General features: G+C 45.5%; 1 protein-coding gene across 2 annotated transcripts in view; it reads right to left on the reverse strand.

The window, feature by feature from the left end:
• ULK1 (unc-51 like autophagy activating kinase 1) overlaps positions 1-26,340 on the reverse strand; it is a 158,812-nt gene that overhangs the window by 32,215 nt on the left and 100,257 nt on the right. Inside the window, exons 14-21 of one of the 2 annotated variants that reach the window (XM_075322133.1) lie at positions 23,196-23,253; positions 22,818-22,904; positions 20,327-20,449; positions 17,244-17,395; positions 16,025-16,108; positions 13,264-13,523; positions 8,612-8,805; positions 3,543-3,658 (exon numbers count right to left, since the gene is read on the reverse strand). In XM_075322133.1, coding sequence (XP_075178248.1) covers positions 3,543-3,658; positions 8,612-8,805; positions 13,264-13,523; positions 16,025-16,108; positions 17,244-17,395; positions 20,327-20,449; positions 22,818-22,904; positions 23,196-23,253 — 1,074 coding nt within the window. Of the gene's footprint in view, positions 1-3,542; positions 3,659-8,611; positions 8,806-13,263; positions 13,524-16,024; positions 16,109-17,243; positions 17,429-20,326; positions 20,450-22,817; positions 22,905-23,195; positions 23,254-26,340 lie in introns of both variants that reach the window. The other variant, XM_075322125.1, reaches the window with a different exon arrangement.

A 26,340-nucleotide genomic window follows, 5' to 3' on the forward strand; every position in this document is an offset into this window, starting at 1 on the left:
GCTGAGGGGGACCAGGGGGCAATACATGCACAGTGTCCGTGGTCTGAAGTACAGGCCTAGCTCGCAATGTGTCAAGAATTTGTGACATAGTGAGAGACATTCTGTCAGCAAAAGCTGCAAACTCAGTTCCTGTCACCTGGACAGCATTCACAGGTGGTACACCCTGGGACACGTCCAGCAGAGGTCCCGACTGTGCAAGCGCCGCAGGGGCCGAGCACTGCACACAATGGGGGTCCGTGGAGCCTGCCGGTAGAAAAGTCCCACATGCGGTGCAGGAAGCATACAATGTCTGTGCCTTGGCACCCTTGCGTTTTACGGGCGACATGCTGCTGGCTCTCTGCATGTGAGAGAGTCTATAGCCAAAGGGCGACCACTGCTATGTAATACCAAGTATTTGTAGCAACAAAATACTAAGAATACTACGAGCACAAGAGGGGGTGAGCCCTGAGGGCTGCTTACCGCCCGCTGAACAGCGGGTAAGAGGCTGCTGAATGCCTTGTCTGGGTCTCCCCGGCTCCCCTCTGCAGCTCAGCGTGTCTGCAAGAATGGCTGCCGGCTACTGTGGAGAGGGGCGGTCCGTGGGAGTTCCCAAACAAAAGTGCGGGAACAGTGTCCCCTCTGTGCTGACTGTGAGGGCTGGAGTATGTAAAAACGACTCCAGCCCTCAGCGCTGATGCCCTGGCCAGCGTCCCGCCCGTCTCCTGACTGGCAGGTCTGTGGGCGGGAACGAACGCAAGCAGGCCGCAAAAGCCGGGGACTCGAGTTATCAGCGCGGCCGCCGTAAAAGCGCGGGCCGCGCTGAAGTCCCCGGCGCACCGCAAGTGCCAGCCGCGCCGCTGTTCGAGCGGCCGGCGCGACCGAGTTCTGGACGTGGGCAGCGTCCCGCCCCTCTCCTGACTGGCAGGTGTGGGGGCGGGAACGAAAGGAAGCAGGCCGCAAAAGCCGGGGACTGTAGTTATCAGCGCGGCCGCCGTAAAAGCGCAGGCCGCGCTGAAGTCCCCGGCGCACTACAAGTGCCAGCCGCGCCGCAGTCCCAGCGGCCGGCGCGTCCTATTCCCATAAATGTGCCTGCTTCAGCAAAGCTGAATGAGGCCATGGCACAGGCGCCGCAGCGCTGATGTCCCCCGGCGCACTACAACACCCAGCATGCTGCGGTGTGAGCGCCAGATACACGGGGACACAGAGTACCTTGAGGATGCAGGGCCATGTCCCTGATGTACTCCGCTCCATCCAGCATCTTCTCCAGGGGCTGTAGATGGAGCACGGTCTCTGTGCCTGGAGACCGGTAAATCCCACTTCACCCAGAGCCCTGTAAAAAGGGATGGGGAAGGAATCAGCATGTGGGCTCCTGCCGCCGTACCCGCAATGGGTACCTCAACCTTACAAACACCTCCGACATAAGTGGGGTGAGAAGGGAGCATGCTGGGGACACTATATGTGTCCTCTTTTCTTCCATCCGACATAGTCAGCAGCTGCTGCTGACTAAAAACAATGGAGCTATGCGTGCGTGTCTGACCTCCTTGCGCACAAAGCTAAAACTGAGGAATCTGTACTCCTACGGGAGGGTGTATAGCCAGAAGGGGAGGGGCCTTACACTTTTAAGTGTAGTTCTTTGTGCGGCCTCCAGAGGCAGTAGCTATACACCCACTGTCTGGGTCTCCACTGTCTGGGTCTCCCAATTAGGAGCGAAAAAGAAAAACCAATCATATGAACCTAAATAAACACCAAAAGAAGAGGTAATAGCAAAAAAGCACTTCAAAAGTAATTAAAATGTTGAAAAAAAAAAGTGTGAGGGAATTATATAACAGCACAGGACAGTATTATAAATAAACTATAAATTAGCACTCCCAGGTGAAGTCATACGAGTATGCATGTCAACATACATAAACATTAAACCTGTGTACAGATAGCCATGGTCATGTAATGAAGATGTTAAATGAGATCACATGCTGGAGTAAGGCAAAGTATATCCCTAAAAGAGAAGGAGCCCCCTTAGAGGAGTGGCGCCCACCCCGACGCATATTTCAGCAACACCTTCGTCCCGATGTGTCAGTGCTGAAATCAGCCAACACTTAGTAGAGGGGGTGGGTGCCATCTTAGATTTTGAGCTCCAGCACATGCTACTACACTGCTCTGACTGGCTGTCTGTACAGGGAATATGGAGAGCCGGTTCTAACCTAGCATGCCACATGGGCACAATTTGGCCATTTTCACTTAAGGGTGAAGTCACTTTTGTTGCCAGCGGTTTAGACATTAATGGCTGTGTGTTGAGTTATTTAGAGGGCACCCCAAATTTACTCTCTTATACAAGCTGTACACTGACTACTTTACATTGTATCAAAGTGTCATATCTTCAGTGTTGTCTTATGAAAAGCTATAATAAAATGTTTTCAGAAGTGTGAGGGGTGTGCTCACGTTTGTGATATACTGTATATATAAACATACACACACATATATTTATTTCTTTTTCCCCAATGCCTTTCTGCATTTTCCAGGTGATTGTTTATATTTATGTCTTTTGATTGGTTGTTTTTAGTTGACATACTGTATATAAAATCAATGTAGAACATTATTGAGAATATTAGCAGACAGGAATAAAATTCACAAAATAAAGTGAATGATACAAAGTGTGCAGACCATGAGAACACCGCTGTTATTCACAACCTGGGGACGCTTAGTCTGCCCAATGCCTCATTCAGACGTCAGTTTGATGTATGAGAAAAACGGAGTTTCATCAGTGATTTTCATTAACGTTTATTCAGACTTCAATCAGTTTTTTAACTAATGGGAAAAAACATGTTTCTGCACCTTCTACTATCTATTAGTGAAAAACGGACAGTGCGGATTGCTCTCTGAGTACTATCTCACTGACCTATAGACTTGCATGGCTGATCTGTCTGATCAATATTGGACATGCATGGACCATTCAGTCCAAGAAAAAAATCTGCATGTGAACAACCCCCTAAACTATCACGAGTATGACTGCCACCCTTGAAAACACAAATAGCCCTCGTATGTGAAAACTGACGTGTGAAGGAGTCATACGATTACAAAGAACAACCTCATCTCTGAAAGCAACAAAACACAAAAGCTTCTTCATTTTACTGTACTTCCTCCTCTCCTTCTTCACACAGTTCACAACAGGAATATCAGACGTGCTGCACCCCTATAACGGGACTGGGCTCATCCACTGTATGGCGGGAACATGTATGCAATCCCCAAGATAAGTCCCCATTATAATCGGGAGACCACTTGGTGGTTCTTTGAAACTACTTGTATACAGGAATAGTAGAGTATCACATTACTGGCCAAAGCAAGGGGTTAACATATAAGACGGCATTTGGCCCTAATATAAGTGGAGCTAATGGATCACCACTAACCGCACTGGGGGATCAGAGGGGTCTGTACATTATTTCCCTCACAACCCTAGACTGGACCAATGTGACAAGGGGCTGGATACTGGACCAATACAGAAGACATATCATATAATACCCTGAGGAATGAAGAGTACATGGAAATGCAGTAAGGAAAGGGGCGCTCACCTGCTATCTCCATTGGCTTCTCTGCGTTGAGGCTCTCTGTGCTGCCGAGGTCTGGAGCCTGTGTTCCAAATGCTGCTTTCAGCAGGAGATCTGTGAGTCTGCCAGTGCTGAGGGACCTGCGGGGACCCAGACGGGAAAAACACTGAGCAAGGGGCGGACAACATCCACTCAACCTATAGAGGACCTGTGGATCTGTTTCTTTTCACAGATAGTGGTCTTAATCTTTGTGTGACATGCCCAGATTATTAACCATAGGTATGAAGAGTACACAGAAGTGGGCACTGAGGGACCTGATAGAGCACCTCTGGTTACACAGTAACCTGAGCAAATATAAGAGATAGTATCTAAAATCAGCATCATACAGTTAGGTCCAGAAATATTTGGACAGTGACACAAGTTTTGTTATTTTAGCTGTTTACAAAAACATGTTCAGAAATACAATTATATATATAATATGGGCTGAAAGTGCACACTCCCAGCTGCAATATGAGAGTTTTCACATCCAAATCGGAGAAAGGGTTTAAGAATCATAGCTCTGTAATGCATAGCCTCCTCTTTTTCAAGGGACCAAAAGTAATTGGACAAGGGACTCTAAGGGCTGCAATTAACTCTGAAGGCGTCTCCCTCGTTAACCTGTAATCAATGAAGTAGGTAAAAGGTCTGGGGTTGATTACAGGTGTGTGGTTTTGCATTTGGAAGCTGTTGCTGTGACCAGACAACATGCGGTCTAAGGAACTCTCAATTGAGGTGAAGCAGAACATCCTGAGGCTGAAAAAAAAGAAAAAATCCATCAGAGAGATAGCAGACATGCTTGGAGTAGCAAAATCAACAGTCGGGTACATTCTGAGAAAAAAGGAATTGACTGGTGAGCTTGGGAACTCAAAAAGGCCTGGGCGTCCATGGATGACAACAGTGGTGGATGATCGCCGCATACTTTCTTTGGTGAAGAAGAACCCGTTCACAACATCAACTGAAGTCCAGAACACTCTCAGTGAAGTAGGTGTATCTGTCTCTAAGTCAACATAAATTCCAAAAATAGACAGGCCAGAGTTAAATTTGCTGAAAAACACCTCATGAAGCCAGCTCAGTTCTGGAAAAGTATTCTATGGACAGATGAGACAAAGATCAACCTGTACCAGAATGATGGGAAGAAAAAAGTTTGGAGAAGAAAGGGAACGGCACATGATCCAAGGCACACCACATCCTCTGTAAAACATGGTGGAGGCAACGTGATGGCATGGGCATGCATGGCTTTCAATGGCACTAGGTCACTTGTGTTTATTGATGACATAACAGCAGACAAGAGTAGCCGGATGAATTCTGAAGTGTACCGGGATATACTTTCAGCCCAGATTCAGCCAAATGCCGCAAAGTTGATCGGACGGTGCTTCATAGTACAGATGGACAATGACCCCAAGCATACAGCCAAAGCTACCCAGGAGTTCATGAGTGCAAAAAAGTGGAACATTCTGCAATGGCCAAGTCAATCACCAGATCTTAACCCAATTGAGCATGCATTTCACTTGCTCAAATCCAGACTTAAGACGGAAAGACCCTCAAACAAGCAAGACCTGAAGGCTGCGGCTGTAAAGGCCTGGCAAAGCATTAAGAAGGAGGAAACCCAGCGTTTGGTGATGTCCATGGGTTCCAGACTTAAGGCAGTGATTGCCTTCAAAGGATTTTTTGGGTTTGGTTTATTTGTCCAATTACTTTTGACCTCCTAAAATGTGGAGTGTTTGTAAAGAAATGTGTACAATTCCTACAATTTCTATCAGATATTTTTGTTCAAACCTTCAAATTAAACGTTACAATCTGCACTTGAATTCTGTTGTAGAGGTTTCATTTCAAATCCAATGTGGTGGCATGCAGAGCCCAACTCGCGAAAATTGTGTCACTGTCCAAATATTTCTGGACCTAACTGTATAAAGGTTTCATATAAATCCATGATAATATTCCTTTTTTTAGGAACCTCGGCACCTCTTGCCCAAATCGGGAACCCTGCTCTTTATTTATATATGAGGGGTATTGATATAAAGTTGGCTTAGAAAAAACGAAGGTGCTGATTCAGCAAAGTGTATACCCCAGAAATCTGGTGCAAAACACTGAAAATTCACACAATTTGGGCAATGTGAGTTTGTGCAAATATTTTGTGATTTTTTTCGTGGGCACAGATGGAGTGGGAAAAAGATGCAACGGAGTGTGGTGACGCCAACTGGTCTAATTAATGACGAGCTGTGGTTATAACAGAAGCCTTACTCCAGTAGCTGATTGGAGTAAGATTTATACTGAGGTGCAGGCCACTTGTGAGACATGCCTGATTTATTAACAGGAGCGCGTCTCTGAATCAAACATGCCTCCCATCATGAATGGCGTGAACATCACTCTTGATTAATCAGGGCTGTAGTTTTAAAGTAATAGTATTTTATTTAACATAATCACCTTTGAACTATATACATATAATAATCAAAAAGTAATTCTAATCATCTAGCAAAAAAACAGTTTTTGCTGAAGTTCTAGTTTTTGCTGGTTACGTTTTTCAATCACAATTTAAACAGGACACAACCTTTTCTGCTAAAACTAAAAAGCACGTGCCCTCCGATATTGCAATGGGATTTCTTAAGGCCACGTCTCACTAAGCGACATCGCTAGCGACATTGCTGCTGAGTCACGGGTTTTGTGACGCAACAGCGATCTTGCTAGCGATGTCGCTGTGTGTGACATCCAGCAACGACCTGGCCCCTGCTGTGAGGTTGCCGGTCGTTGCTGAATGTCCTGGACCGTTTTTTGGTCGTTGCTCTCCCACTGTGTAGCACACATCGCTGTGTTTGACAGCGAGAGAGCAACAATCTGAATGTGCAGGGAGCAGGGAGCCGCTTCTGCGGACGCTGGTAACCAAGGTACACATCGAGTAACCAAGCAAAGCGCTTTGCTTAGTTACCCGATATTTACCTTGGTTACCAGCGTCCACAGCTTCTAGAAGCCGGCTCCCTGCACACGTAACCAAGGTACACATCGGGTAACTATAAGCAAAGCACTTTGGTTAGTAACCCAATGTGTACTATGGTTACCAAGCACAGTGTCGTTACACGGGTCGCTGATCTCTCATCGCTGTGGACATCTGCCTGTTTGACAGCTCACCAGCGACCATGTGGCGATGCTCCAGCGATCCTGACCAGGTCAGATCGCTGGTAGGATCGCAGGAGCGTCGCTAAGTGTGACGGTACCTTTAGTGTCTGCTAGAAATAGTTAACTGCTTATCAATACCTCCTCATTAATCAGCAAAGACTAGAGATCCTTTTCTAGGTCAGCTTTTTCTATATCAGACCACAATCTTTATATTTCGGAGAACATTGACATAGTCTGATCAATCCTGGTATGAAGGGGCAATTGGTGTTTGCTCGAGGATTGCAAGGCTGCTTACTCCAACAGTCTACGGCCATTAACTCAACGATAAATATATTTGAGAAGGCTGATAAGGACAGGTATAAACACATTGTACATCTATATATAGCTGTCCAAACGATAATGATCTCAGTATACACAAGCTCATTTAGGAAAGCTGTAAAAGGGTAATTATAGGAAGACAAATGTAAGGTGGCCATATACATTAGGTGAACATTGGTCGAGCTTGCTGATTGTGGGGGGACTGGTCAGGCATCTCATATGAATGGAAGTGTCCTGAGTTTCCACTAAAAGCAGATGTCGGAGTAAAGAAGATTGGGGTATGTATTATATGAACTGGGATGTAAGGGTAACATCTCACCTCATGGAGTGTGCCAAGCCAAGAAGATTTATAGGCCAATGCTCCTCTGGGAAATTAAATATTCAAATTGTACCATTAGAGAGGAAGAGGCCTTGCACTTTAGTGCCTAAGTAGCAATCCTAAAAGTTATTATGATAAAAGTGAAACCAGAAACGTATTTCGGAGTGTTTGCCTCTCCTCAATATAAAATCAGACCTCTTAGGCCCCTTGCACACGGTGCGTTTTTTGCAGCGTTTTTGGGTGCAGTTTCTTGCCCAAAACTGCATGCAGTCATTCCCCAACAAAGTCTATGAGATTTCAGAAAGCCTGTGTGCACCTTGCTTTTTTGACTTGCAGTTTTGGTTGTAGAAGAGAGGCCGGTGTCCCACTTGCGATTACCTTGCGCGAGTCTCGCGGTGCATCACCCGGCACGGACTCACTCTACTCACACGAGCAGGTCGGTTGCATAGAGATGCAACTGTTAGGAGAGTGTGAATCCGTGCCGGGTGATGCACCGCTAAACTCGCGCGAGATACACGCGAGGCAATCGCAAGTGGGACACCGGCCAAAGAAGCAGCATGTCACTTCTTTCTGTGTTTTTGACCTGCATTTTTCCATTGAATATAGTAAATAAACACATGGGCACAAACGTAGCAAAAATGCACCAAACACGCGGCAAAAACGCATTCATGTTTGGTATGTCTTTTTCAGCCAAAGGTCAGTTTTTCTGCCAGAGGGTGCGTTTTTTTCTGAAGAAATAAAACTGCAGCATGCGCACATACCCTTACTTTGCACTGATGAAGGGCAAACAACCAGAAACACGGGTTTACGCATTTCGAAATGTACACCTCTTAATCATAACCTACAGGTTATGACCCATATGGCCATCCTTTGTATTCTCTCTTCATGATAGTTTAATGGACTACTAATAAAGAAAGCATTTTAAAGTGCTGGATCGTCTTTTTTGGATCCCTTCGGGTGTTTGATCCTGAGCACTTACACAGGTGAGCTGGGTTTCCCCTCTTTTTTTTTTTTAACCAGAAACATGTGTCTGCAATTATAGTGTCTGGGTTGGCTTTTATCCTAAGACATGTTGCAAGGCTCATTAAACGGTCGATAGTGACTTTTAGTATTTCGACCTCCAATAGGTGGCGCTACAGTTCTAGTCCTGTTGCTTTCTGAAGAGACAATTTGCATATTATATGATCAGGGAACGCTTGTGCCGACTCATGGCCGGAGTCAGGAGATGCAGTAGACATTGTATATTGTATATAGCATGGATAAGAGCCCATAATGATAGCAAGGCTTGATTCAGTAACATGATTACCTGCCAAAGGGTCCCTTCATTTCCTCCACAGGACGCATCCCCATGCCAGCTTGCTGGCACTGGTACTGCCCTACATTCTTTAGGTCAGGAAGCGTCTTGTTTCTGGTTGGTGGGACGATCACTCCTTGGTGAGTGAGAAGTGTCACAAGATTCTGTGAGCTGGTGCCCCTGGGAAACTCAAATGGGGTAATGCTCTGCAGAGTAAAGAAAGACGAGCTGTATGAAGTATTCAGAAATGCAAATACATACATTGTAAGGGGTACTTTGCACGCTGCGACATCGCAAGCCGATGCTGCGATGCTGAGCGCGATAGTCCCCGCCCCCGTCGCAGCTGCGATATCCTTGTGATAGCTGCCGTAGCGAACATTATCGCTACGGCAGCTTCACATGGACTCGCCTGTCCTGGGACGTCGCTCTGGCCGGCGACCCGCCTCCTTATTAAGGGGGCGGGTCGTGCGGCGTCACACCGATGTCACACGGCAGGCGGCCAATAGGAGCGGAGGGGCGGAGATGAGCGGGATGTAAACATCCCGCCCACCTCCTTCCTTCCGCATATCCTACGGAAGCCGCGGTGATGGTAGGAGATGTTCCTCGCTCCTGCGACTTCACACACAGCGATGTGTGCTGCCGCAGGAGCGAGGAACAACATCGGACCGTCGCGTCAGCGTAATTATGGATTACGCCGACGCTGCACCGATACGATTACGACGCTTTTGCGCTCGTTAATCATATCATCGAACCTTTACACACTACGATGTCGCATGCGATGCCGGAAGTACGTCATTTTCAATTTGACCCCACCGACATCGCACCTGCGATGTCGTAGTGTGCAAAGCCCGCCTAACAGTGGATAATCCACCCTACACACATACAGTACATTATGGCACATAGTACATAGAGTACACTCGTATTTATTAATCACTAGCTGCTACATAGGTCTAATGGTAAGTTGTGTCCTAAAGAGCTTGCATGGTGCTGCCCACCCCCTGATGCGGATGATGCCACAGATACCTGCCAGGACATGGGCACAATCGTCAGACGTTACCAGTGCCACCCAGCTACCAATGCTGAAAGCAACAGCGCCAGAAAAACCCTGATTATGTGCATGTGTTTAGTGCTTAACGTGGGTTTCCTCCCTACTGTGTGCTATTTTCTAGGACCAAGCCACTAACATTTCTATTACATCATACATCCCATCCCATAGACAATGAACGGGTGCGAATCATGAGCTACCACTACTCAATTCTCATTTCAGGACCCTGTTTTTGGGATTGGCACAGGTCCCAGCAGATGGACCTTTAGCCACCAGCAATGTACCATCTATTCTGTGGATAACACATAGCTTTTATGTTCTACTTAAAGGGAATTTGTCACTAGGTTTTTACATTGTAATCTGAGAGCAGCATGATGTATAGACAGAGACCCTGATTCCAGCAATTTATCACTTACTGCAATGCTTGATGTATTTTTGTATTAAATCACGGTTTTATCAACAGGAGGTTATCACTAGAAGACTAGTAAACCTGCTCCATGTAGTCCTCCATATTTATAAGCTCTATATAATCACTTCAGACACCATAAGACAATAATCTTGGAGTACTATGGATATGACGCTAGGCTGAAATTTAAATTTCACCTCCACTAATCGCTAGCTTTCTGTGTACACTATGCATAGGCAGAAAGTTACCTTGCAGTGATGTGGGTGGGAATACATAAGGCTCAGCATTCAGAGAACTGGTACATTTGCAGCAGGTAAAATTGTGATTTTATCAAAATGACAGCAGGCAGCCCAGTGAGCAATACATCGCTGGAATCAGTGTCTCTGCTCCTTTATCATGCTGCTCTCAGATTAGATAGCTAAAACATGGTGACATATTCTCTTTAATCATACAAGTAAAAAAGGGAATTTTGTTTACTTAAATTTACGTAAATTCCTTTTCTTCTAGCTCCTATTGGGAGACCCAGACAATTGGGTGTATAGCTTCTGCCTCCCGAGGCCATACAAAGTATTACACTTTTAAAAAAGTGTAACCCCTCCCCTCTGCCTATACACCCTCCCGGGCTCCTCAGTTTTGGTGCAAAAGCAGGAAGGAGAAAACTTATAAATTGGTCTAGGGTGAATTCAATCCAAAGGATGTTCGGAGAACTGAAGACCATGAACCATAAGAACAAATCAACATCAACAACATGTGTACACAAAAGAACAACCAGCCCGAAGGGAACAGGGGCGGGTGCTGGGTCTCCCAATAGGAGCTAGAAGAAAAGGAATTTACGGTAAGTAAACAAAATTCCCTTTTTCTTTGTCGCTCCATTGGGAGACCCAGACAATTGGGACGTCCAAGAGCAGTCCCTGGGTGGGTAAAAGAATACCTCAATAAAGAGAGCCGAAAACGGCCCCCTCTTACAGGTGGGCAACCGCCGCCTGGAGGACTCGCCTACCTAGACTGGCGTCTGCCGAAGCATAGGTATGCACTTGATAGTGCTTCGTGAAAGTGTGTAGACTAGACCACGTAGCTGCCTGACACACCTGCTGAGCCGTCGCCCTGTGCCGCAATGCCCAGGACGCACCTACGGCTCTGGTAGAATGGGCTTTCAACCCTAAAGGAAGTGGAAGCCCAGAAGTACGGTAGGCCTCGAGAATCGGTTCCTTGATCCACCGAGCCAAGGTTGACTTGGAGGCCTGAGAGCCCTTACGCTGGCCAGCGACAAGGACAAAGAGCGCGTCTGAACGGCGCAGGGGCGCCGTGCGAGACACGTAGAACCGGAGTGCTCTCACTAGATCCAAAGAGTGCAAATCCTTTTCACACTGGTGAATTGGATTAGCGCAAAAGGAAGGTAAGGAGATATCCTGATTTAGATGAAAAGGGGATACCACCTTAGGGAGAAATTCCGGGACAGGACGCAGAACCACCTTATCCTGGTGGAAAACCAGGAAGGGGGCTTTGCAGGACAGCGCTGCAAGCTCAGACACTCTCCGAAGTGATGTGACTGCCACCAGGAAGGCCACCTTCTGAGAAAGCCGGGAGAGAGAGACATCCCGCAGCGGCTCAAAAGGCGGCTTTTGAAGAGCCGTCAGAACCCTGTTAAGATCCCAAGGTTCCAACGGACGTTTGTAAGGTGGGACCATGTGGCAAACCCCCTGCAGGAACGTGCGGACCTGCGGAAGCCTGGCTAGACGCTTTTGAAAAAACACGGAGAGCGCCGACACTTGGCCCTTGAGAGAGCCGAGGGACAAACCCTTGTCCATTCCAGATTGTAGGAATGAAAGAAATGTGGGTAAAGCAAACGGCCATGGAGGAAAACCGTTATCAGAGCACCAGGATAAGAAGATTTGCCAAGACCTGTAATAGATCTTGGCGGACGTTGGCTTCCTGGCTTGTCTCATGGTGGCAATGACATCCTGAGATAGCCCTGAAAACGCTAGGAGCCAGGACTCAATGGCCACACAGTCAGGTTGAGGGCCACAGAATTCAGATGGAAAAACGGCCCTTGTGACAGCAAGTCTGGGCGGTCTGGAAGTGCCCACGGTTGACCCACCGTGAGATGCCACAGATCCGGATACCACGACCGCCTCGGCCAGTCTGGAGCGACGAGAATGGCGCGACGGCAGTCGGACCGGATCTTGCGTAGTACTCTGGGCAGCATCGCCAGAGGGGGAAACACATATGGCAGTCGAAACTGCGACCAATCCTGGACCAGAGCGTCCGCTGCCAGAGCTCTGTGATCCTGAGACCGTGCCATGAAGGCCGGAACCTTGTTGTTGTGTCGTGACGCCATGAGATCGACGTCCGGCGTTCCCCAGCGGCGACAGATCTCTCGAAACACGTCTGGGTGAAGAGACCATTCCTCCGCGTCCATGCCCTGACGACTGAGAAAATCTGCTTCCCAGTTTTCCACGCCCGAGATGTGAACCGCGGAGATGGTGGAGCCTGTGACTTCCACCCACTGCAGAATCCGCCCGACTTCCTGGAAGGCTTGACGACTGCGAGTGCCACCTTGGTGGTTGATGTAGGCGACGGCAGTGGCGTTGTCCGACTGGATTCGGATCTGCCTGCCCTCCAGCCACCGATGGAAAGCCAATAGGGCTAGATATACTGCCCTTATCTCCAGAATATTGATCTGAAGGGACGATTCTATTGGAGTCCAGGTTCCTTGAGCCCTGTGGTGGAGAAAAACCGCTCCCCAACCTGACAGGCTCGCGTCCGTGGAGACCACGGCCCAGGTTGGGGGGAGGAAGGATTTTCCCCGAGACAGAGATGTGGGTAGGAGCCACCACTGAAGTGATGTTTTGGTTGCAAGTGAAAGGGAGATGTTCTTGTCAAGGGAAGCCGAACTCTTGTCCCATTTGCGAAGAATGTCCCATTGGAGTGGCCGTAGATGGAATTGCGCGAACGGCACTGCCTCCATAGCTGCAACCATCTTCCCCAGGAAGTGCATGAGGCGCCTTAAGGGGTGTGACTGACTTGCAAACTGAGGAGCCCGTGGTCCACGGGAGGGTGTATAGGCAGAGGGGAGGGGTTACACTTTTTTAAAAGTGTAATACTTTGTGTGGCCTCCGGAGGCAGAAGCTATACACCCAATTGTCTGGGTCTCCCAATGGAGCGACAAAGAAATACTTTTTGTTGCTCCTTCCTGGGTTAATGGTTACTTACCTTTGTGGGTGAACCCAGTATAGTTGGAAGGGGGCTCCTATGCATAAACTCAGACAACTTGGGGGAGGATCTGAGAGGTCGAGTGGCCTGAAGGCTGTGGATCTGCTGAGGGGAACTTGGCTTTACAAAGACATCTCTAGGTATCACAGGATCTGATAGCTGTTTCTTTATCTTTTGTCTGCTTGGTTGTAGGTCAGACAGGTTTGGGGCGCTGTTAAGACGAGATCCCATTCTAGAATTCTGTGCAGCCACTGGAAAACCTGGAAAATGGATAAAAATCAATGGAAAGTGGTAAAACAATTACTGTGAAATGAGCAGTCTGGAGTCGCTAGGTCACGTATTCCCCTGAGATCACAGCGCAGACACGTGACACAGTGTATACACTTTGCATACTTTCGGTCACGTGCTGACTATATTCTCATCCACTTCTCTCAATTTTGAATTTGCCATATCTTGACTTCCCAATGTCAGCCTGACTTGAGTAGATCTCAAGCAGTTCCTACCATAGTGCTGGAAAAACAGCCGTGTGTTGACAACTACTATGCGAGACAAGCGTGACCGAAAGGTTGAGTCACCGAGTGAGTCACAGGGGTGCTAGAATGTTTACTGCATACACAAAAAGCATACGCACTCATTTCAGGAGTGTATAGTGTACATCTTGTAAAGACATTCCCATTATGTAATCTACTATGGCCACAGCTGTGCTTTGTTGCGGAGTATCAGTATAGCAGCCCAAATCTTTCTCTGTCCCCCCATGTTAGTGCTGATCGCAAAATTATTGGGACAGGTTTTCAATTTCAAAAGCAAGTGGACTTTGACATTGATGCCATTTACTACAGTTAAGGCCACTTTACACACAGAGATAAATCTGCGGCAGATCTGTGGTTGCAGTGAAATTGTGGACAATCAGTGCCAGGTTTGTGGCTGTGTACAAATGGAACAATATGTCCATGATTTCACTGCAACCACAGATCTGCCAAAGATTTATCTGTGTGTGTAAAGTGGCCTTAAGGTCCAGAAATATTTGGACAGTGACACAATTTTCGCGAGTTGGGCTCTGCATGCCACCACATTGGATTTGAAATGAAACCTCTACAACAGAATTCAAGTGCAGATTGTAACGTTTAATTTGAAGGTTTGAACAAAAATATCTGATAGAAATTGTAGGAATTGTACACATTTCTTTACAAACACTCCACATTTTAGGAGGTCAAAAGTAATTGGACAAATAAACCAAACCCAAACAAAATATTTTTATTTTCAATATTTTGTTGCGAATCCTTTGGAGGCAATCACTGCCTTAAGTCTGGAACCCATGGACATCACCAAACGCTGGGTTTCCTCCTTCTTAATGCTTTGCCAGGCCTTTACAGCCGCAGCCTTCAGGTCTTGCTTGTTTGTGGGTCTTTCCGTCTTAAGTCTGGATTTGAGCAAGTGAAATGCATGCTCAATTGGGTTAAGATCTGGTGATTGACTTGGCCATTGCAGAATGTTCCACTTTTTTGCACTCATGAACTCCTGGGTAGCTTTGGCTGTATGCTTGGGGTCATTGTCCATCTGTACTATGAAGCGCCGTCCGATCAAATTTGCGGCATTTGGCTGAATCTGGGCTGAAAGTATATCCCGGTACACTTCAGAATTCATCCGGCTACTCTTGTCTGCTGTTATGTCATCAATAAACACAAGTGACCCAGTGCCATTGAAAGCCATGCATGCCCATGCCATCACGTTGCCTCCACCATGTTTACAGAGGATGTGGTGTGCCTTGGATCATGTGCCGTTCCCTTTCTTCTCCAAACTTTTTTCTTCCCATCATTCTGGTACAGGTTGATCTTTGTCTCATCTGTCCATAGAATACTTTTCCAGAACTGAGCTGGCTTCATGAGGTGTTTTTCAGCAAATTTAACTCTGGCCTGTCTATTTTTGGAATTGATGAATGGTTTGCATCTAGATGTGAACCCTTTGTATTTACTTTCATGGAGTCTTCTCTTTACTGTTGACTTAGAGACAGATACACCTACTTCACTGAGAGTGTTCTGGACTTCAGTTGATGTTGTGAACGGGTTCTTCTTCACCAAAGAAAGTATGCGGCGATCATCCACCACTGTTGTCATCCGTGGACGCCCAGGCCTTTTTGAGTTCCCAAGCTCACCAGTCAATTCCTTTTTTCTCAGAATGTACCCGACTGTTGATTTTGCTACTCCAAGCATGTCTGCTATCTCTCTGATGGATTTTTTCTTTTTTTTCAGCCTCAGGATGTTCTGCTTCACCTCAATTGAGAGTTCCTTAGACCGCATGTTGTCTGGTCACAGCAACAGCTTCCAAATGCAAAACCACACACCTGTAATCAACCCCAGAGCTTTTAACTACTTCATTGATTACAGGTTAATGAGGGAGACGCCTTCAGAGTTAATTGCAGCCCTTAGAGTCCCTTGTCCAATTACTTTTGGTCCCTTTAAAAAGAGGAGGCTATGCATTACAGAGCTATGATTCCTAAACCCTTTCTCCGATTTGGATGTGAAAACTCTCATATTGCAGCTGGGAGTGTGCACTTTCAGCCCATATTATATATATAATTGTATTTCTGAACATGTTTTTGTAAACAGCTAAAATAACAAAACTTGTGTCACTGTCCAAATATTTCTGGACCTAACTGTATATTAATCAGTCAAATAGGGGTCCAACCTGTGACCCCCCCCCCCCCCTTAAACAATCAATTGCGTAAAGGAGCTCATCCTAACATTTCTCATGCCATACACACCATAATCAGGGCTCCTGTTCCTAGGTTCGGCTCCTCCAGGGCTTCTGCTGATGTCCTGCACAGGTTGCTCTGGAATAGTGCCCACTGTGACACATAGAAAATAACATAACACTATTAAAGTAGATCACATTTTTGTAAATATTTTATTATATCTTTTCATGGGACAAAACTGAAGCTATGACACATTGATACAATGTAAAGTAGTCAGTGTACAGCTTGTATAACAGTGTAAACTTGATGCCCTCTAAATAACTCAACACACAGCCATTAATGTCTAAACCACTGGCAACAAAAGTGAGTACACACCTAAGTGAAAATGGCCAAATTGTGTCCAATTAGCCATTTTCGCTCACCGGTGTCATGTGACTCAGCATTACAAGGTCTCAGGTGTGAATTGGAGCAGGTGTGGTAAATTTGGTGTTCTCTCACACACACTCTCTCATACTGGTCACTGAAAGTTCAACATGGCACCTCATGGCAAAGAATGCTCTGAGGATCTGAAAAATGAATTGTTGCTCTACATAAAGATGGCGTAGGCTATAAGAAGATTTCCAACACCCTGAAACGGAGCTGCAGCACAATGGCCAAGACTATACAGCGGTTTTACAAGACAGATTCCATTCACAACAGGACTCGTTATGGCAAACCAAAAACGCTGAGTTCACATGCTCAGCATCCTATCCAGAGATTGTCGTTTCAAAATTGACATATGAGTGCTGCTAGCATTGCTAAAGCGGATACAAGGGGTGGGGGGGGTCAGCCTGTCCGTGCTCAGACCATACGTCGCACACTGCATCAAATTGGTCTGCATGGATGTCGTCGCAGAAGGAAGCTATGTTGAACTTCCAGTGACCAGTATGAGAGAGCGCTTGCAAAACATACAAAAGCGGAAAAAACATGGAAAAGAGGACGTTTAATATTAAAAAAAAATTCATTAACATAGTTGTAAAAGTCAATTCATACCATTTGGGTATACTATATACCTTGCTAATAAGAATGCCATTGTGTTGCTTATGCCCCCATCTGTGACAGAGGCTGCGTTTGTAGCTTCCGTCACAGATTCCATTACAGCGACTGAAAAGCCAGCGCTGGTATTAGCATTTGCGCTATTTTTACTGGTAAATAAATGGATATTATGGCATTTGGGTTCGTCAGTTTTAGTGGTTTCCAGGTCAAACATGTTAATATAAGCAATTAGCATTATAGTAATCCAGCTTACCTTGTGGAGAGGGAATGTATGGTTTTGCTCCCCCGAAAGAGAGCCTCCTTGTTATTGGTGCAGAGGCACTTTCTACAGGAAAAGGAGGAGATGTTCCTGCTCTTATGAAATGAAGGGGGCTGGCACTGCTGGACTTACGCACCATGCCAGGTCTGAAGGATGATATAAAAAACATAGTTTGTTGTCTTGAAGAAATATAATACAATAGATCATGTTACATTTCAATACATAACAAACGTTCATACATACAGGTGCACAGTGCTGGGGCTACACAATCTCTCTGGCACACATTGCAGTCCAGCCAGTACGATAATTACAGCTATTAGATTCCGTACGTGCCCATCACAAGGAAGTTTCTATTACCCTACATTGTTCATAGCCGTCTCCTATGATAACTAAATAACTATGAACAATTCGGCATATTCATTGTAGCAGTAAAATCAGCACAGCACAAACAAAAAAGTGCTACAGAACAAACAAAAAAAGTGCCACAGCACAAACTAAAAAGTGCCGCAGCACAAACTAAAAAGTGCCACAGCACAAACGAAAAAGTGCCACAGCACAAACGAAAAAGTGCCGCAGCACAAACAAAAAAGTGCCGCAGCACAAACAAAAAAGTGCCGCAGCACAAACAAAAAAGTGCCATAGCACAAACGAAAAGTGCTGCAGCACAAACAAAAAAGTGCCACAGCACAAACGAAAAGTGCTGCAGCACAAACAAGTGCCACAGCACAAACTAAAAAGTGCCGCAGCACAAACTAAAAAGTGCCACAGCACAAACTAAAAAGTGCCACAGAACAAACTAAAAAGTGCCACAGCACAAACTAAAAAGTTCTGCAGCACAAACAAAAAAGTGCAACAGCACAAATGAAAAAGTGCCGCAGCACAAACAAAAAAGTGCCACAGCACAAACTAAAAAGTGCCGCAGCACAAACAAAAAAGTGCCATAACACAAACAAAAAAGTGCTACAGAGAAAACAAAAAGTGCCACAGCACAAACTAAAAAGTACTACAGAGAAAACAAAAAGTGCTACAGCACAAACTAAAAAGTGTTGCAGCACAAACAAAAAAAGTGCCGCAGCACAAACAAAAAAGTGCCGTAGCACAAACAAAAAAGTGCTACAGAGAAAACAAAAAGTGCCACAGCACAAACTAAAAAGTGCTACAGAGAAAACAAAAAGTGCCACAGCACAATCTAAAAAGAGCTACAGAGAAAACAAAAAAGTGCCTTAGCACATACAAAAAATTTCTACAGCACAAAGTGCCACAGCATAAACTAAAAAGTGCTACAGCACACTGTGCGCGCCAATATACATGCATTTTGAATAGATTCATTTTGAACTTTATTACTAGTATATAACTTATAGTTTAAAAACAGCAGTACTTTACGCACAAATGTGCCAATTCATGTGTGCCCACCAGCCATGACAAGGTGTACCTTTCTTCAGATCTATCTTGTCATTGCTGTTGAGCACACACGAGTTGATCAATTTGTGCACTAAGCAATTCAATTTTATAAGTATAGTCTATACAGTGGTAATGCAGTTCATATATTCAATGACTGCGTATACCTTGGCACACAGTGTGCTGCAGCACGTTTTCTTTGTAAATAATTAGGTCACTGCAGCTTCTACCTGTTCACATTGGCATCATTCTGTTATTGGGTGCTGGTTTGTTATTTTTTTTTCAGTACAGGACAAGTCGGTGTCCAACTAACTACTTGTAATACAAATAATAATGATAACTTCTAGATATGTTACAATATGAAATGGGCTTTTACAGGACCCGCCGAAGCACATATTGTGCGAAACGGCCAGCCGTCGTCCTACCCCATTCACCTCTCCCCACCTCCCCTCTATGCTGTACCCGATCCACATGTTAATTAAAAAATAAAAAACCACGAACGAAGACACAGTGTTGCTGCCTTTTCTATCCTGGATCAGATTTGAAATGGGCTTTTAGTTAGTGGGTTAGAATGTGGACTTATCAGAGAAGTCAGACGACCTTTTTTTATATAATATTAGTATACCGTATTACCGTATTTTTCGGACTATAAGGCGCACATAAAAGCCAATGATTTTTTCAGAAATCGAAAGTGCGCCTTATAGTCCAGTGCGCCTTGTATATGAATACAAGCGAGCATTATGCCTCCTGTTAAGAGACATGCTTACTCACCTAAACCGGTTGCTCCGGTGCTGGTTGATCAGATGGGCCGTGCTGTTCTCCGGGACCGGGACCTCCTCTTTCAGCCATCTTGCTCCTCTGTCTTCTGAAGCTTGTGTGCATGACGCGTCCACGTCATACACACTCGCCGGCACGGAGGTCCTGCGCAGGCGCACTACAATATCGTACTTTGATCTGCCCTGAGCAGGGCAGATCAAAATGCGCCTGTGCAGGACCTCAGTGCCGGAAAGTGTGTATGACGTGGACGCGTCATGCACACAGGCTTCAGAAGACAGAGGAGCAAGATGGCAGAAAGAGGAGGCGCCAGTCCCGGAGAACAGCGCTGTCCATCTGGCCAACAGCACCGGAGCGACCGGTTTAGGTGAGTAAAGTGTTTTTTATGTTCTTCAGTGAAGCCTGCACTCTTATATACAGCATGTTAGAATGCTGTACATAAGAGCAGCGTCGGACTGGCTACCGGAGGAATCTCCAGTAATGCCAGGCCTGGATTCAGGTACCTGCAGTGCACTCCGGAGCTCTCACCTGAGCTCCGGAGTGCAGCCTAGACTGTACCGCGAGCGCCGAGTGATTGATTTCCTGGCAATTGCGGTTCATTTCATGACAGCTGCAGATATCCCGGGCTGATCTCCGGTGCTATCATCTGAACTCCCGATTGCACCCTGGCCTTTTCGCAGCTGTCATGAACTTAATGCGCTGCGGCTTATAATCCGGTGCGCCATATATATGAACCTAGGCGCCTTAGCAGGCTCTCATGGCTAATGCGCCTTATAATCCGGTGCGCCTTATAGTCCGAAAAATACGGTATTAGCAGTTATCTTACCTGCTCTTTCTCTAATAGAAAAGATATAGAAATGCAGTCTAGAACAAAATGAAATGTTCATGTATACAGATATACATACCTCTGTGGCGGGTACTGCGTGGGTGACTGCAAATTCTGCTCAATCCTCCGATAATTGTCAATTTGAGATGGGACAGGAATGGGCACGGACTGACCATATCTACTGGCTGATGCCTGAGACAGTCTAAAGTGGAGAATTAACAACATACCATAAGTCATAGAGAAAAAAAGCCTAAAATAACATGTTAGCATTGAAATGCACGAATAGAAAGCGAAAATAATTGATTCGATAATTAAAGTGTTGCTAATACGGTAATATATATGGAAGGTTAAGAGCATATTAAGATGCTGATGTCTAGGACATAGTATAGTTATTCACCAGGAATTTGTGCACTTCTCTCCTACAATACTGGAGATATCTGGAGACATTATGTGTATATATAGGGTGCTGGCTCTGTCAACACAGGCTAATGAGTTGTAAATCTAGTATCGTTTCTTTTGGGTCTTATTATTATTTATGATTTTATTGTATATGTGCTAGAGATACAGCATTTTAGTCATTTTAATAAAGATATTAACTGAATTTGTGTAAAATGGTTAACACTGATTAATTTTAAAGGAATCTATATGTAGAATCAACCCTCCTCAGCCGTCTATATGGGCATCTAGGTTATAGAACGATGAATATACTAATACCTTGTTAGGCCATCCTATGTCTTATTGCAAAGAAATCCACGTTTTTCTTAATATGTAAATGATCTGTCTCCACAGCTCATTTTAAATGAAAGGGGGCGTTACCAGTGTGAGACATGTAATGACTGACAGTCTACTCTCCTGATTTACATGTCTCACACTGGTAACGCTCCCTTTCAGCTCTGAAGGCAGATGCTCAGGGATATCAGTGTCTAGCCCACAGATCTTAACAGATCATTTACATATAAAAAAACCCAATGGATTTCTCTCTAATAAGACATCAGATTGCAGATATCAAGGTATCATAGTATTCACCTTCCTATTACCTACATACCCATACAGATGGCTTAAGAAAGTTAAGGCCGCTTTACATGCTGCAATCTTGCTAGCGAGATCGCTAGCGTGCGTACCCGCCTTCGTCATTTGTGCATCACGGGCAAATTGCTGCCCGTGGCGCACAACATCGCTAGTCCCCGTCACACGGACTTACCTGCCTAGCGACGTTGCTGTGACCGGTGAACCGCCTCCTTTATAAGGGGGCGGTTTGTTCAGCGTCACTGCGACGTCACTAAGCGGGCGCCCAATAGAAGCGGAGGGGCGGAGATGAGCGGGCCGAACATCCCGCCCACCTCCTTCATTCCTCATTGCCGGCGGCCGCAGGTAAGGAGATGTTCGTTGTTTCTGTGGTGTCACACATAGCGATATGTACAGCCACAGGAACGACGAACAACATCGTACCTGCAGCAACGATATTTGGGAATAGGGGAGCATGTCAACGATTAACGGTTTTACACGATTTTGTCACACACAACGACATCGCTAACGAGGCCGGCCGGATGTGCGTCACGAATTCCGTGACCCCAATGACATCGCTTTGGCGATGTCAATGCGTGTAAAGCGGCCTTTATTCAGACTACCAGTTTCCCTTTAACATCAGCTTGAGTTTACGGTCCAAATCGCATCAGTGATTCTGATCAGATCTTCATCAGATTTTTATCAGTGTCATCAGAGTTTGGTCAGTTTTATTTGGTCAGAAAAAAATACAGAAGTATCATCACCTTAGGCTGAACTAACACGAGCATACGGCATCCGATGCGACATGCTAATGACCCCCGGCTCAGGCTCTGCTGCGTGCGTGAGCCGAGTGTCATGCGACTGTGACCCGATCTTGCAATCAGGTCACAGCTGTGAAGCTGAGGGCGGGCGCTGCAGAGGAGAGTGAGGGGTTAATCCCCCCATGTCCTCCATTGTCAGCCTGTGCTTATATCGCACTGCACTGGGATAACATCCGAGTGCAGTCCGATGTTTCTCTCGCACACATTCACTTGAATGGGTGCGAGTGATACGGTTCTAGCAGAAAATCGCAGCATGCTGCTATTTTTCTCTCATCCAGAATCTGACCAACTGATCTCTCTCATTAAGTAAGATTGGTCAGAGTGCAATGCAAGATTTTCTCGCATTGCACTTGTCCGATTTCAACGCTTGTGTGAGCGTGCCCTAACCCATCTCTCACTTTGGGAAAAACTAAAAGTACACGGATGGCATCCAAGTGTTGTCCAGTTTTTTTCATGGAACCATAAACGTTCATTGCAGAGTTGGAGCCAACACTTGTATCAATATCAGACATGTCTCAGAGATTTTGCATGGACCACTCGGCCCGCAAAGTATCACAGCCCCACAAACTCATACTGAGTGCTATCAAAGAAAAACACCGATATCATGCATATGTGAAAAACTGATGTGTGAATGAGCCCTTACAGAAATCTGCACAATAATCCTGTCCTTTATATATTAAAGGAAAAAAGTGGTTAGTGCAAAATGAAACCTGAAAAATACAATTAAAAGAGGTTTTCTCTTACCGAGATGGACTGGGGGAGCAGCTATAAGGAAGCGTTGGGGAGGGCGTTCTAGCACGGCTCTCCAGACCAGCGGATGTCAACAGAGAACTGGGAAGAAACAGAGATAAGGATGAAGGCCTCAAAAGGGATGACATTAACATTACAATGTCCACGTAGAAGATATCTGGAATTGGCCTACTAAAGTCTTGTGAGATCTCAAATAATTGCCCCAATATGAAGAGATGAATTATCTGACTGCAACACACAACAGTCAGATCACTCACCATGTGCTAAGTGTGGTCTGATCTCCAGGATAGTCAGTGAAAATAGAAAATGATCTATCTACTCTGCTAATGTAAGATTGTATGACTGGGTCATATGTTAGTGCACGTTACTTACCCACTATACATTAAGGTATCATGGAGGGGCTTGCTTGTGGCAGCTTCTGCAAGTTCTCCTACAGCAACGAAGACAACTGATTAACGTAAAGCTAAAATAAAGCTAATTACACGACGTTGCCATTATAACCCGACAGGTTAACAATACAGATATGGAAAATGGAGGAAAATACCTCCACCTCCAGTCCTGGCTGCATTATAGATTCTTACCAATCATTGCCAAAAAATATACATTGGAAAAGTCACATTCATTTTTTCCTTATGTTTTATTTTCTAATTTAAAAATGTACTAAAATTCAGCAAATGGTAGTGAAGACACAAGGAATTAATGACTATGGCAGCAATGTAACTAATGTAATGTTACTGGAAACTGAAGCCATACGACAGAACGCTCATTATCTATGTATCTATGATAGGTAAAGGATGACAATTATATTGTGGATATAAAAAGCAACACACCCCTGTAAGAATGGCAGGTTATAGTCATGCAAACAAAATAATACCGAAAAGAATAATTTCAGAACTTTATCCACCTTTAATATCACCAAAATTCTCTACAAATCCATTAAATTCAATTGAAAAATAAAATAAAATCTTTTCAGGTGGAAAAAAACCCTAAAGATTTAAAATAACGTAGTTACATAAATATTCACACCCTTAACTAATACTTAGTTGAAGCCAACTTTGAACTTATGACGGCCTTCACTGTTTTTGGGGTAGGAGTCTATCAGCTTGGCACATCTACAATTGTCAATCTATGCCCAATCTTCCTTGCAGTAGCGCTTCAAATCTGTCAGAATGGGCATCTCCTGTGCACAGGGCAACCACAGATTTTCAATTGGATTAAGGTCTGGGCTCTGGTTGGGCCATTACAAATCTTTGATCTTCTTCTAGCAAAGCCATTTCTTTTGCTTATTTGTAAATATTCTTAAGGTCGTTATAGTACTGAAAGGTGAGATTCCTCTTCCTCTTTAGGTTTTTAGCTGAGGCCTGAAGGTTTTGTTGCAAAACTGATTGTTTTTTGGAACTGTTCATAATTCCTTCCACCTTGACAAAAACGCCAGCTCCAGCTGCAGAAAACAGACTCAAGCATAACGTGCCTCCACCAGGCTTCACTGTAGGTATGGTGTTCTTTCGGTGATGCACAGTGTTGGTTTTTGTGCCAAAAATATATTTTAGAATTGTACCCAAAGTTGAACTTTTTGGTCATGTCAGACCAACTAGTTTTCCCCACATGCGTTTCACTGACTTGATAGGTTTTTGGAACACCTAACTAGGCTTGGATGTTTTTCTTTGTAAGAAAGGCTTCTATTTTGCCACTCTATCCTGCAGACCAGACATATAAAGAATACGGGAGATTGTTGTCTCATGCAGTATACAACCCAGTACTTAAATTTCTGTACTTCCTTTAATGTTGCTGTTGGCCCCTTGCCAGCCTCCCAAGACCAATTTTCTTCTTGTCTTTTCATCAGTTTTGACTTTTTATTTTCTCCCTCAAAGAAGGGAATTTTGTTTACTTACCGTAAATTCCTTTTCTTCTAGCTCCAATTGGGAGACCCAGACAATTGGGTGTATAGCTATTGCCTCTGGAGGCCACACAAAGTATTACACTTAAAAGTGTAAGGCCCCTCCCCTTCTGGCTATACACCCCCAGTGGGATCACTGGCTCACCAGTTTTAGTGCCAAAGCAAGAAGGAGGAAAGCCAATAACTGGTTTAAAGACCAATTCAATCCGAGGAAACATCGGAGAACTGAACCATACCACATGAACAACATGTGTACCCGAAAAAACAGAAAAACCCCGAGAAAACAGGGCGGGTGCTGGGTCTCCCAATTGGAGCTAGAAGAAAAGGAATTTACGGTAAGTAAACAAAATTCCCTTCTTCTTTGTCGCTCCATTGGGAGACCCAGACAATTGGGATGTCCAAAAGCAATCCCTGGGTGGGTAAAAGAATACCTCATGATAGGGCCGTCAAACGGCCCTCTCCTACAGGTGGCCAACCGCCGCCTGAATGACTTATCTACCTAGGCTGGCGTCTGCCGAAGCGTAGGTATGCATCTGATAATGCTTGGTAAAAGTAAGTAGACTCGACCAGGTGGGTGCCTGACACACCTGCTGAGCCGTAGCCTGGTGCCGTAATGCCCAGGATGCACCCACGGCTCTGGTAGAATGGGCCTTCGGCCTTGAGAGAACCAGAAGCCCAGTAGAACTGTAGGTTTCAAGAATTGGTTCCTCGAGCCCCCGAGCAAGGGTGGATCTGGAAGCTTGCGACTGTTTACGCCGACCAGCGACAAGGACAAAGAGTGCATCCGGGTGGCGCAGGAGCGCCATGCGGGAAGTAGAACCTGAGTGCTCTCACCAGAACCAACAGATGCAAATCTTTCTGAAATTGATGGACTGGACGAGGACACAAAGAAGGTGAGGTGATATCCTGATTGATATGAAAATGGGATACCACCTTAGGGAGAAATTCCGGAACCGGACGCAGAACTACCCTGTCCTGGTGAAGGACCAGGAAGGGAGTTTGTATGAGAGCGTTGCTAGCTCGGAAACTCTCCTAAGAGACGAGACCGTTACTAGAAGGCCACTTCCCGTGAAAAACGGGAAGGGAGACATCCTTCAAAGGCTCGAAAGGCGGCATCTGGAGAGCAATTAGAACCTTGTTCAGATCTCAGGGCTCTAACGGCCGCTTGTACGGAGTGCTGAGAAGACAAACTCCCCGTAGGAACGTGCGTACCTGAGGAAGTCGTCGTTTCTGAAAAAATACAGATAGCGCTGAGACTTGTCCCTAAAGGGAACTGAGCGACAACCCATTTTCCTACCTAGATTGCAGGAAGGAAGGAAACATAGACGATGCAACCGGCCAGGGAGAAACACCCTGCGCCGAGCACCGAGATAAGAACATCTTCCACGTCCTGTGGTCAATCTTGGCGGACGTTGGTATGCTAGCCTGTCTCATGGTGGCAACCACGTCCTGAGGTAATCCTGACGACACTAGGTTCCAGGACTCAATGCCACACCATCCGGTTGAGGGCCGTAGAATTCAAATGGAAGAATGGCCCTTGAGACAGCCAGTCTGATTGGTCTGGTAGTGCCCCCGGTTAGCCTACCGTGAGGCACCACAGAACCGAGTACCACAACATCC

Source organism: Anomaloglossus baeobatrachus, chromosome 1, assembly GCF_048569485.1.
Source record: "Anomaloglossus baeobatrachus isolate aAnoBae1 chromosome 1, aAnoBae1.hap1, whole genome shotgun sequence".
Taxonomy (NCBI): Eukaryota; Metazoa; Chordata; class Amphibia; order Anura; family Aromobatidae; genus Anomaloglossus; species Anomaloglossus baeobatrachus.